Here is a 12728-nt window from a genome sequence, read left to right as displayed (position 1 = left end):
TAGATTAAAAAACTGATAATATATTAAAAATGAATTAAAAAATATGTATGTATAAAAGAGAAATGAGATAAAAAAATAATAATAAATTTTTTTTAAAAAAAGGTATAAATCACCCTGGAGAAGAGTGAATTCTTAAAAAATTGGAACGGCAGATTTCCAGGGAAAGCTGGCGAAGGTAAAATCCTTTATTGGGGTCCCCTGAGACAGCGTCTACATGAGCGGGAGGGGTAGGAAGAGTTTGCATCCTATTTTTTTGAGGGGGTAGTGGGTAAGCTGCTTTAATGGGGGTAGGATAAATTTTTTGGGGGGTTATCTATTAAATTTTAAGATGAAATAGGACAAAATTTATTGCTGTAAAAATTAATACTTTTATTATAGAATTATTATAATACAATTATCGACCAAATCTATATATTGCAAACAATCATACACATTGTTTTCCAAATAAAACTTTCTGCATCAGCAAGCTCATAATGCCATAATAATTAATTAATTAAAAATAATGGAGGTTTTGATTGAATTTATTATCTAAAAAATAAATTCTTTATCATCGCAAAATTAGTTGGTAGAGATAGATTAATTTAAGTTATCTTAAAGAGTATCAATATAATTATAAAGGTCAAAATAAAAATAAAGAGACACCGCCGCCGAAGGCAGCGGGGATTTTTTAGGGGGGTAGGCAAAAGTTTTTGAAGGGGATTTGCATCCAATGAAAATCCTGTCACGTAGACGCTGCCCTGAGATCTGCCTCATTTTTTTCCTTATAGTTTTGATGAAATTGAGAGCATCACTTCCGAACATGCCTAGGCTATTGGTAACAATTGGGATAAACACGGTATTGGTGAGGCAAGCATATTTGTTTTTTTAGGATTTCGGCCTTTTCGATGGCAGAAAATTAGAGGTTGGACTTGGCAGCAAAATCGACACAGGTATAGTCCCAAGCTAGGGGGAGAGCCTTAGTCCAGGGAATGAAAGATATGCCATCGGGGCGTATGGCGTTTTCATTGAGAGGCCCACTAGTTCGAGAGTGGATGGAATATTAACTTTTTTAAGAGCAGCTAGGAGGATATTGTTGATAGATTTATGACTCGGTTGTCGTTAATGAGAGAACTTGCAGTGCAAAGAGCTTTCGATTTGATAGGATGACCGCAGTCGATGCAAAATGAGGGAACCACGGCGTTACAGCCAAGGCGGAGGGCTAAGGAAATGCGTAGCTGTTCTCCAGTCAAGAGGAGGCCAAGATTGGAACTAGGGATGACTTCAAGCCATTCGTAACCTGAGCTTGCATATAATACTAAATTATTGGGATTGTCCTCAAAGGGCCTGTTCGAAATAAGGTATTCAACGGAACGGGCGATCAGAGGAGCATCCCAGTCTTTCTGAATGCTGGAAGCCGGAGGGCAAAGGGTGGGTGAGCAGTTGCTCTCCCAGAAGGTGTAGGCCTGTGAGAGGTCAGTGTCTGAAGGAGTGTATCCATTATCGATAATAGATTGTGCAGCGAGACGAGATGAGATAAAGGCTGAGAGGGAAAGTTGTATCGGGGATCGGATACCAATACCACCAGACTTACTGGGAAGGGTGGCCTGAAGCCAAGATGAATTGGAAAATTTAAGGTTTAATATGTTTTTAAGGGAACCCTTAATTTGGGTTTCATGAGAAACGAGCAAGTCATGGCATTTAAAGATCGGAGAGGACCTCAGGGCGTAAAGGATTTTAGGTATGTTAAAATAATTTAAAGATTAGATTTTGTTTTAAAAATTTTTATATTTAATATGTTAATTTTAAAATAATTTTATTTGATAGTAGTAATAAATGGAGTATTTGATATTTATATTATCAGGATTATAAGTCATTACTCCAAGCCAAAATAAGAAGTTTTGAATTAGATTATACCCGTGCTAGAAATATATAAGTATAAAGAAAGAGATTGATGAATTAATTAAACGCACAAAAAAATATAGGTTGACATTAAAGCTGAAACAATGTTTGAGTAAATATGTAAATAATTTTTTTAACAAAATTGTGAACATGGTTTTAAATTTAGTGCATGGCATTTATAATCAACCTATCTGAGTCGATATATTTTTAAGGTGCCACTAAGGAGATTTATCCAAATGTTAAATATTTAAAATTTTAAGCTGAACTAAAAGCGTACTATTTGAAACAATATATATTATTTTAATGAAACTTAAAAAAATTTATTAGTAAATTAATGATAGATTAAAATATTTTATTTTTTTTTTGAAGGGGGAAGGGTAGGTAATATATCATGATAATAAATATTTAATTTCAAAAATAGATGCGACGTGAGCTAGATAAAAATAGTTTCTAACAGAGACAAGGGTGGCATTTTAACATTATGCCTACATTATGATGTCATCATGCCCCATATAAGCTCTAGGTTCCAAAACCCCACCGTACCAAAAGAACCAATGAAAATTCATTCACTTTCACAAAATGAGTTCTCAATTGACCTCTACAAGCCAAGCGTTTCATTTGTATATTCGATAAGTTCTTAGTAGGAGGCATAATGGAAGGTCTGTACTTTCAAGTATTAAACCCTCCAGTGGAATAAACTGATAAATAAGTGCTGTTAAATTTTCATAGGAAAAAATAGAAAAAAGGATTGAGGTTTGAAAGATTTTATTCTTTTTATTTTATATAGCAAATTAAATTTGCTTAGGTCTAGACATAACAAATGATAATATTATATACATTATATATAAAATTAATCTATTTATTTAATAAATAATTATTCCAGAAAATATATTTGAACAATATAATACATACAAGACATTGAACAGATAATTTTACTATTACTTTGATAGTTATATAATTTTCAATATAAAATAGCGCTGTATATTATATGTTCTTTCCAATTTTTCAAATAAATATATATTTGCCAAAATGATAAAGTATATATAATAATCAAGATAAAATATTTATCAACATTTAATCGTCTAATCAATAGATTTATCGATTAGTGTGCCTTTATATTTGTTTCTCTTAGCAGGTGTTAGGATAATTTCTTGCTCCGATGATTTATGTTTTGAGGAGTCGAAAGGAGTGAGCGCCGAACCAATCGTAGTGTACTTCTTCTTAGATTTCAATTGATTTTCTATGATAATAGCGTTGGCGGTGTAAGAATCGGATATTTCTTTCTATTGAAAAATTAATGGGGATTATGGATACCATTAACCAAATTTAAAACTAAATATTTTAATCTTTTTTGATAATAACTATTCAAGTTTATATATAATATATATCGTAGGTCATGGAAATGAGAAAATTAATATTCACTTGACAACATACAAGTTATTTATCATATTATCACGATCGGTTTGCAAAAATAAATATTAAAATGAAATAATTTTTATTGGTCATAAAAGATATATAAGATGAGTCATTTTATGATTAGTTGTTTAATTTCATGAGGGCTACATATTTTAACAAATCAAATTTCAAGTAGTTTTTATTCTTTAAACCCAAAATCAGGGATCTGAACCAACCCTAAACCCATAAACAGGTATTAATAACTGTTTTATCTATAGATTAAACCAAATCCTTCATTGAAGCCCATACCATTTGATATCCTAACCCTAGCATATGCGGAATGGGGGGGGGGGTAAGATAATTTTGGTCCTTGGCCCACTTTTCAGCCCAGATATAACTTATATTTATTTTTTAATATTTATATAAGTCAGAATTTTACTAAGGGCAGACCTATTTTTAAGTCGGTCTGATTCGAGAAAATATTTTAAAATTCTTGTCCGATCAATTCAATCCGTGAATTTTTTGTTCAATGATCCGACAAATATGTCATAACTAGCATGATGAATTATCAATTCCAGTTTGAGAAAATAACCATTTCCAAAAATTACATGTTTTATAAAAAATAATATATCCCTGTCATCCGTATTAAATCTATTTAACGAGTGTGAACACTCGTAAGTGGCGTTGAGAGAAAAAACGATCTTAGAAACTCTAAAAAGAAATTCCCGTTAAAATGGTTTAAAAAAAATTGAAAATCTACATATATCAAGAAAATTATAATATATTTTAAAAAATTGTCCAATTTTATTTATTTATTTAAATTTTAGGAATTGCAAAATAAATATGTATCGATTGATGAAAGAAAATGAAAACAATTTACACAACATTTTTCCGTAGTATTCGATACTTTAAAAAAAGGAAAGTAACATATTGTCGTTATTATTTACGCCGATGGCAAAATGTAACTTTATTTTTTTTAAATTAAAGTCCTACAGCTCTAGTTATAAATAAAGCAAAAATATGTGATTTGTTTCTTTTTAAAAAAAAGGAAAGAATTTAGCCACCATTTAGTTTCCACAAGAAAAAACAAAGCTCCTGAATATAAATAGTTTTAAATTGCTCAAGTTCTAAAAAAAGAAGAATATTAATATGTATACCGCTTCTAATTCGTCTTCTTCATCATCGATAGTTGAAACTGTGACAGAACTAAACTTCCCAGTATTATGGGTATGTTTTGTTATGGTAACCTTAATATAAAATATATAGAGAGATAATATATAGGTCTAAATATAACAGTTAGAAAAATAAGGAACACCTTGTTGTATTCCTTTTTTAAAAGTAATAAGTTATTTATATATCATTCATATAGGATGTAAGTGGTAGTATAGTTAAAAGGCTCGATTTAGTCAATATTAAATTAATATTTTAGCCAAAATAATACTATGCAAGTCTGAGATTTTATTAATAAATATTTAAAGTCCAAATCTTTCGACCATCCAGTGGCAGAGGTAGGAATTTTGCCATATATAAAAGCAAGGGCTCCCCCCAGACTACTGTTAAGGGGACTTTTGCGCTTTCCCCCAGCCGTCAGTGAAGTTTATCTTAAAAATAATATTTGTTTCAATTTTTCCCAATATTATAATTTATTAACAATAATATCATGTCAATTCTAATTACTATAACATTATTTGCCATTTGATAATTTTTATGAGATTATAAAAAATTATACTATTTAATTTTATAAGATAAATAATGTAATGACTAGTGTTTAAGATTATAACAAAAATAATTTATAAGCCTGGTAATTTGCTCATAGATGGCAGAAAGGTTTGGGCTTCCACTTGTCAAATCTTGAGTCTTATGAAATATTATTTTGGCTAAAATCTTAATCGGGCTGTTTAAGAAATTGACCCGAATCAGGCTCTTTAATAACACTAGTAATAACCTCTTATAATTACAAAAAAAAGAAGCAAATGATGTTTTCTTTTGGTACCAGAAAAAAGATACTAAAGCAAAAATATGGTTAGTTTTATACATTCCTCTAATTTTTTCTTTAAAGGAGCAAAAAATAAATAATGTTTAAATCATTTTAGTTATCATTATTTATAATTTAATGTTGATCAAAGTGATTGGTTAATTATAAATAAATAATTCATATAATATACAAATTAAACATTGCTTATTTATAAATGATATAGTATTACATTAATTATTTTTATTAGTATTACAAATAATAAAAATCTTTTTCAGGAAGAAAGATTTTTGATCAAATATTACCAAAAGATTTTAAATAAAAAATTAGATTTTTTACGTATATAAAACCTTTCATGAAATTTTGAATTTTGCAAAGATCTAAGTGATTTTCATAAAAATTATACAAATACAAAATTTTAACGATATAATAATTAAAATTTTCCAATTCATAAAACTTTTAAGAATCATAAAACATTCAGAAAAAATCATTTAAGCCAATATTTTAATTTTTCATTAAAACAAGCTTATATTTTTTTTCATTAAAATTCGCATAATTTTTTAGGTTAAATTTTTTATATTTAGGACATAGCCTTATAGAGAAAAATATTTCATTTTTTTCCCATTTAAGTCCTCTACCTTTCAATTATTCATAATTAGATAAATTTTTATGCAGTCATTATAATAAAAAATATAAGTAAATACTTGTTTATCTTCATTGGACTTATTCTGTTTATTTTTATTATCTTTTTGTTGTTGAACATAATCTTTGCCTGTTTTGAAGATGGAATTGGCAATTATAAATATAATTGATAAATTTTTGGCTGGATTATGTCGATAGAATAATGGTAAAGAGCATCTAAATTGTAATTCAAAATAACAAGATATAATCTAGCATTTAATAACATCTAAATTAATTATATTAATCCATCTAGTGATTTTTATTTTTAATATGGCAAGATCCAAAGCATATCAAAAATACATTGATTAATATTATTTTAAACTACAATAAATTTCATTTAAAAACACCTTAAGCTTATAATCATTTTTTGATATCTATAAGTTAAATAGATCAACTTTGTGATTACTTTTTACATTTCATTATAAATAATTTTTCAATTCCTTCATCTCTTCTTATATATACAGTTTCGTTTTCTTCATCATTATATGTAATCTTAAATACATGCTTTGAAGCATCAATGACACGAGCATCATCTTTTCTTCTTAAGGGGAGTTTTTCCACTGTACAATCTTCATAAATATAAAATATAGTTTAATTTTTCCCTACTTTTAATATATATTGTATATATTTTATTCATTTTTAAAAAAATTTATTCTTCTTTCACACTTAATTTTAATAAGATTAGTATATTCTCAGTTTACAAGTGTTTAAAGCATTGAAGGTATGTTTAATATTATAAATATCTTATTCAGAATATGATTATAAATATTTAAAAATTGAAACCTAGAATAAGTACCATTTTCCCACATATGCAATAATATACATTTAAAGGTTTTTCGTGCCTATATTCTTCTTTATTCTTTATATCTGTAACAACAATACTTCTAGATACTATTCTTGGCATATTGTTTTTTTCCTTATTTTTTTTTAGTTAGCTTGAATATTTGTCCAAACTATTAGAGGTTTTAATATGCTAAAGAACGACCACATTTAATAACGAAATGCATAACTCTTGTTTTTAAAGAGCACGATTCTGCTTGATTTTTAAAAACGGCCCGAATAGAATTGATACCAAAATAACATTATACAAGTTTAACGATTTATATACAATTCATAATCTCTAAAGTACCCCAAATTTTTGTTGCAAATTTCTTTATAATTTTGTACTAATCTCCGAACTCCCTTTCACTCTGGTTATTTCCAATTTCTTTCCATCTTTTTCATTAAATGGCAACTCTTTCACTGTTATGCAACTCGGCATTCATCACATCTCGATTTCCTTGATAATGCCATACGTTTCTTTCCTTGGAGTGTCCTTTCTCCTCACTTCTTTTAATAACACGGTATTCTTCTGCAAGTCAAACTTTCCCCTGGTAATTTTTACCTATTTTCTAGATTTATTTTCCCTTATTACTCTTTCAAAATTTCTCTACTACAATTCTTTACTTCTAAAGCTATATGAATTACTTCCATTTATTTCGCTTCTAATATCATTCCCTTCCCACCTATTTCTCTCTTGAATACGCCCATTTCGCTCTTAAAATTACTTTCCCCTATTTTTGTTTAATATTACGCCCATTTCGCTCCTTTTTTTTCCTATTTCGCTCTAAATATTATTTTCCCCTATTTTAGTAAATTAAAGATAGAAAATAGTAGAGATATGCAAAGTTAGGCCCGGCCTGTATCCGACCCGAGTCCGGGTTAAACGGACTTCGGGCCGGGTCAATTTAAAATAATCGAGTTCGGGCCGGGCCTAATACTTTAAAAAAAATTTGGGCCGGGTCGGGTCGGACCTTGAATATTTTTTTAAATATATCTAAATTTATCAATATTATATTGAATTTTTTATGTAAAATAAAAATATTTGATTTTATTTATTGAAACTAAACGACATATAACATATGTCTTTTATTTATGAAACTAAACGACATATAACATATGTCTTTTATTTTGAGTAATTATAAAGATTAATTTTTATCTTGAAATAAATTCGGGCCTGGCCGGGTGGATAAAATTTTTTAAAAAAGATTTCGGGTTCGGACCGGCAAAACTTTTTATAAAATTTCGGGACGGGCCGGGCTCTAAAAATTAAGCCCGATGCAGATCACTAGAAAATAGTGCTGCTCAAATGTACTAAATATATTTCGAATAAAATTTTTGCATGCACATTTAGCTCAAATTGGCAGTAAAGTATATAAAAATATTTTGTATTCATTAAAGCGAATTTGCACTAACTGAAAATTCAGGGTAAAACAGGGAAAAAAAATTTTATTTAATGAAAGAATAAAAAATGTAAGCATTTTTTTACTTTTTATCTATCCCAATTTAATTTTAGATGATACTCTAAAATTATTTAACTCTAACATTATTTATTCCCTAAAATTTTTTATGCCTTCTGTTTTGCTTTATTCTAATTATCAAATTGGCTAAATGAGAACTCACTAGCCTTACATTTTGGTACTTGAAGGTAATCTAATCTTCCAGACTTTTTGAGTATCACAGATGATTGCTCCTCGCGTGAAATTATTTTTAAAATGTCATAAGTGTTTTTAATTAGCAAGTGCAATATGGGATAGATTAATAGATTTCATATAAAGCTAATTTTTTAAAAATATAGCAATCATTTAATTAAAAAAAAATTATTAATTTTTATCTGCCATGTTGAAATATAAATCATAAACGAAAAATCTTTTGAAACATTTCATTTTTGATTTAATTAAGTACCCTATTCAAACATATTAGGGGTGCTATAAAATTTACTACTCAAAAAGAAGCATATAACTTTAATTGCTACTAGACTTATTCATTACCCATAAACAGGGGTGTGAGCCATTTGCCTCCATTCTTACATGTGGTAGACATATAAGAAGGTAGGTAATCAGAGTTGTACAAAAGATCTTCTTTGAAGATTTTTGAGCGAGATCTAGCTCAAAAATTTGAGCAAGATCTTTAAAGATCGTAAAATTTGAAGATCTTTTATTTTTTAAAAATTTTGTGTAACGATCTTCAAATATCAAGATCGCTGCGATCAACGATCTTCAAAAATCCATTTATTTTTTTATCCCTTTATTAAAAGCCCAGATGTTTTTCAATTTTCATCAAGGCAGGAGGAGAGGTATAAAACATAAAAGAAATATTATATTAATAAAATTGAAAAACATCTGGGCTTTTAATAAAGGGGTAAAAAAATAAATATCATGAAGATCTTTGAAGATCGTTACACAAAATGTTTAAAAAATAAAAGATCTTCAAATTTTACATCTTCAAAGATCTAGATCTTTGAAGATCTTTTTATTTTGAGCAATTTACAACTCTGTAGGTAATAAAAAATCTGAGGGGAGTAAAGAATAAATTTTGGCAGTTTGCCTCCATTTTTTTTTATGCTGAGCCTATTCAAAAATGAATTGAATATAGCATAATTTGGTAGATCACTGAATCACGGGGAAATTTTTAATATTATTTTTATTTATTTATTTTAATATTATTTATTTTTTAAATTTAAAAAAATTTTTTTTTATAAAAAGTCTGGATATTGGTGGAAATTTTTTGATGTAATAATAATTCAAAGCTTCATTACTCAAAAGTTTTAAAAATTGCATACTTTTTTCGTTCAATTGGCGTAATTTTAGATTTTTTTTTATTCAAAAATAATAAATAAATGATCGTATGGATTTTGGTGGAAATTTTTTATCATAATTCAAAAATTTTGCAATAAATACGGAATATATTTAAAAAATTATAAAAACTTGTGAAAATTTTCATAATTCTTTAATTTTACAATAAAGACATGTAATATGAAGGTACTAAGTTAGGACTATTAAATCACATACTAAATAATATCTAATCAATTTATTAGAATAAATGGTTTTTTGTGAATAAAGGGTTATATTTCAAAAAAGAAATAGGGTTTGAAATCGTTGAAATTAAATGACCCATAAAATTAAATATAATTTAATTGATACTCATATATATATTGTTTTCAGTTATTACAATTTTATTAAAATTATATCGCTCAAATTATTGAAATACCAAATTAAACAAGTTATAGCTAAATTGTTAAAATTAAAAGACTTCTTCCTATCAAACCAAACAATAAAAAAAATAATATTAAAAATTACCCCGAGTTTCAGTGAGTTACCCACTACCCATAATACAGTTCGGAAAAAAATATTGTCACTTTTACTTCTGAAATTTATGATATCACTTAAAATAGTTTGGTTAACATCACCTTTTTGAATGCTGAATTTTTGTATTATATCACATGTTTCATTAAACTCCTACTAGTAAGATTCTCCCCATATATTGGGCATCCAATAAATAATCAGTAGTGTGAGCATATGTATTCGAATTGTTTCTCTTTTCTAAGTATCTTTATTTGTTTTTCTTCAGGTGGAGAAATTATATAATCATGGAATGATTGAATTTTGCGTTTTCCACATCTAGTTTTTTATGTGGGCCAAAGTACATTTATCCTTTTGCATTTACAATAAGATAGCTAATTAAAGAGTTTAAAATTTTAAATTTTTCATCCAACTTCTTTAACAGCTGCTTTCAGAGCTTTCTTGCATATTTGTATTTGCTCCTTATATTCTATTGATGATACCCATCTTGTTTGGATTATTGTAAATAGTATAATATAAATTGATAATTAGTAATTTTCTCAAACCATTCATTAGCAAAATTCATAAATTTATTTATATATTGAGATCCAATCTTAATAACGAGAAAAATTCATTTATTTTTATATTTTAAAATGAAATCCCTATATTTTATTATAAATTATAGTTATATCGATGCCTTGATGATATAAATATATTTTAAAATAAATTGTAACCTAATTAGATTGGCATAAACATGATTTAAATATTAGCAAGTTTAAATATTGGAACACTTAAAGGTAAGACGAGAGAATTGGCATCAATGTTGAACAAGAGAAAAGTTGATATAGCGTGCATACAAGAGACGAAATGGAAAGGTCAGAAAACTTTAAAGATTGGAGATGGGTATAAATTGTACTATAAGAGAATTTTTAGCAATAGGAACGGTGTCGACATCATCCTCAGTCAAGATCTAACCTCCTCAGTAGTAGAAGTCAACAGGATCTCTGATATAATGAAGATAAAACTCTGCATTGGTCAATCAATACTACACATCCTTTCAGTATATGCTCCTCAAACGGGTTGCAAAGAAGAGGAGAAAGATGACTTTAGAGCTATCCTTGATGAAGCTGTAATGGAAATTCCTAAGGATGACTTAGTCATAATAGGTGGTGACTTAAATGCACATGTGGGAAAATCAATAGCTACAAAAGGCATCATGTTGGTTGGAGAAAGAAATGATGAAGGAGAGCATGTACTTAAATTTGTGCAAGCCTTAGACCTAGCCTTAACCAACACCTACTATAGGAAAAAAGACAGACATTTAATAACATATGAAAGTGGTACAAGGAAAACACAGATAGATTGCATGCTAATCTCTCGCAGATGATTAAAAGATGTAATAAACTGCAAAGTCAACCCAGAAGATATAGCGGCGCAACAAAAACTACTAGTCATGGAATTACACATCTCAAATAAATCCAATCAAAATTAGATAAAACTTGAACCATGCATCAAATGGGGTAAATTAAAAACAATGACAAATGCCTTTGCAATCAATGCAAACATTGAAACAATAGATTCCTCACATATAGTGAAAAAATGTGGGCAGACTTTTCATTCAGATTAGTAGACACTGCCAAATTGACACTAGGCTTGACAAGGAAAGGCAACAATTCATACAAAGAACTATGATGGTGAAATGAAGAGGTACAAACCACTATACAGGAGAAAAAAGCCCTATATAAAATATGGTTCAAATCCAAAAACCCAAATTAAAAAAATCTAAGAGAATAGCTACAAAGGGGGTGGCTAAGGCCAACGCTATGGCTAACGATGACATGTATGAAGAACTACATACCAAATAAGGACAAAATAAAATATACAGATTAGCCAAACAGCGAGAAAAAAATTCTAGGGATATAAACGGAACTCCGAAAGTTATCAAAAATAAAGATGGGAAATTGATAATAAAGGAAAAAGAAATATTAAATAGATGGAAAGAATTTTCAGCTTCTCAACTTTAATCCCCATATACTACATCATGATCACTCCCCATGTCAAAACCTTGTACAACCAATTATGAAAAACAAAGCTAGGGGTCCAGATGATATTCCAATAGAAAGCTTTAAAGCACTAGATGATGGAATACATCTCCTCACAAATCTGTACAATAAAATACTGGGAAATGAAGAGATCCCTCAAAAATGGAGGCTGAGCTATCTAGTTATTATCTTCAAAAATAAAGGAAATCCACACAATTGTCAAAATTACAGGGGCATAAAACTAATGTCACACTGTCTTAAACTCTTCGAAAAAATAATATAAAAAAGGTTGAGACATAATCGAAATAGGAGAGACTCAGTTTGGCTTTATGCCTGGAATCAACAACTGATGCTATCCACCTAAATAGGCAAATAAGTGAAAAATACAGGGAAAAGAACAAAATGTTATACATGGTCTTTCTCGATCTAGAAAAGGCCTTCGATAGAATCCCAAGAAAACTTATCTGGTGGGCGCTACGCCACAAAAAGGTTACTGAAAAATATATAAGAATCATACAGGATATGTATATAGGCCATACAACAATGGTCCGTAGCACAACTGGTACTTCAACAGGCTTCACAATAGCTGAGGGAGTTCATCAAGGGTCGGCTCTCAGCTCACTTCTCTTCATAACAGTAATAGATGTATTAGCACAGTCT

At 28.7% G+C, this 12728-nt stretch overlaps 2 protein-coding genes across 2 annotated transcripts; one reads left to right on the top strand and one right to left on the bottom strand.

Moving 5' to 3' along the window:
- Positions 1-2816: 2816 nt before the first annotated feature.
- Positions 2817-6883, bottom strand: LOC135923971 (STING ER exit protein-like). The gene is made up of 5 exons (XM_065459010.1): positions 6710-6883; positions 6333-6495; positions 5950-6103; positions 4431-4520; positions 2817-3161 (listed from the first exon to the last, which is right to left on the bottom strand). Exons 1-5 carry the CDS (start codon positions 6828-6830, stop codon positions 2961-2963), a joined length of 729 nt encoding a protein of 242 aa, XP_065315082.1. The 5' UTR covers positions 6831-6883; the 3' UTR covers positions 2817-2960.
- Positions 6884-11038: 4155 nt separating this feature from the next.
- Positions 11039-11413, top strand: LOC135924478 (uncharacterized). The gene has a single exon (XM_065459534.1). The coding sequence runs from the start codon at positions 11039-11041 to the stop codon at positions 11411-11413; it is 375 nt and encodes a 124-aa protein (XP_065315606.1).
- Positions 11414-12728: the final 1315 nt, after the last annotated feature.

This window comes from Gordionus sp. m RMFG-2023, chromosome 2, assembly GCF_954871325.1.
Source record: "Gordionus sp. m RMFG-2023 chromosome 2, tfGorSpeb1-WG-v2, whole genome shotgun sequence".
In the NCBI taxonomy this organism is placed as follows: Eukaryota; Metazoa; Nematomorpha; class Gordioida; order Chordodea; family Parachordodidae; genus Gordionus; species Gordionus sp. m RMFG-2023.
The sequence above is the reverse complement of the archived record's forward strand: the minus strand, read 5'-3'. Positions and strand labels throughout refer to the sequence as shown.

What these genes read in the sequence shown, in the direction of transcription:
- LOC135923971 (XM_065459010.1), bottom strand. Translation starts at nt 6,830, where the DNA reads ATGCCAAGAATAGTATCTAGAAGTATTGTTGTTACAGATATAAAGAAT. An exon ending in TTTATAATGAAATGTAAAAA is followed by an intron (nt 6,104 to 6,332) that starts GTAATCACAAAG and finishes ATTACAATTTAG; the next exon opens with ATGCTCTTTACCATTATTCT. An exon ending in AGTCCAATGAAGATAAACAA is followed by an intron (nt 4,521 to 5,949) that starts GTATTTACTTAT and finishes TTTTATATTAAG; the next exon opens with GTTACCATAACAAAACATAC.
- LOC135924478 (XM_065459534.1), top strand. Translation starts at nt 11,039, where the DNA reads ATGAAGATAAAACTCTGCATTGGTCAATCAATACTACACATCCTTTCA.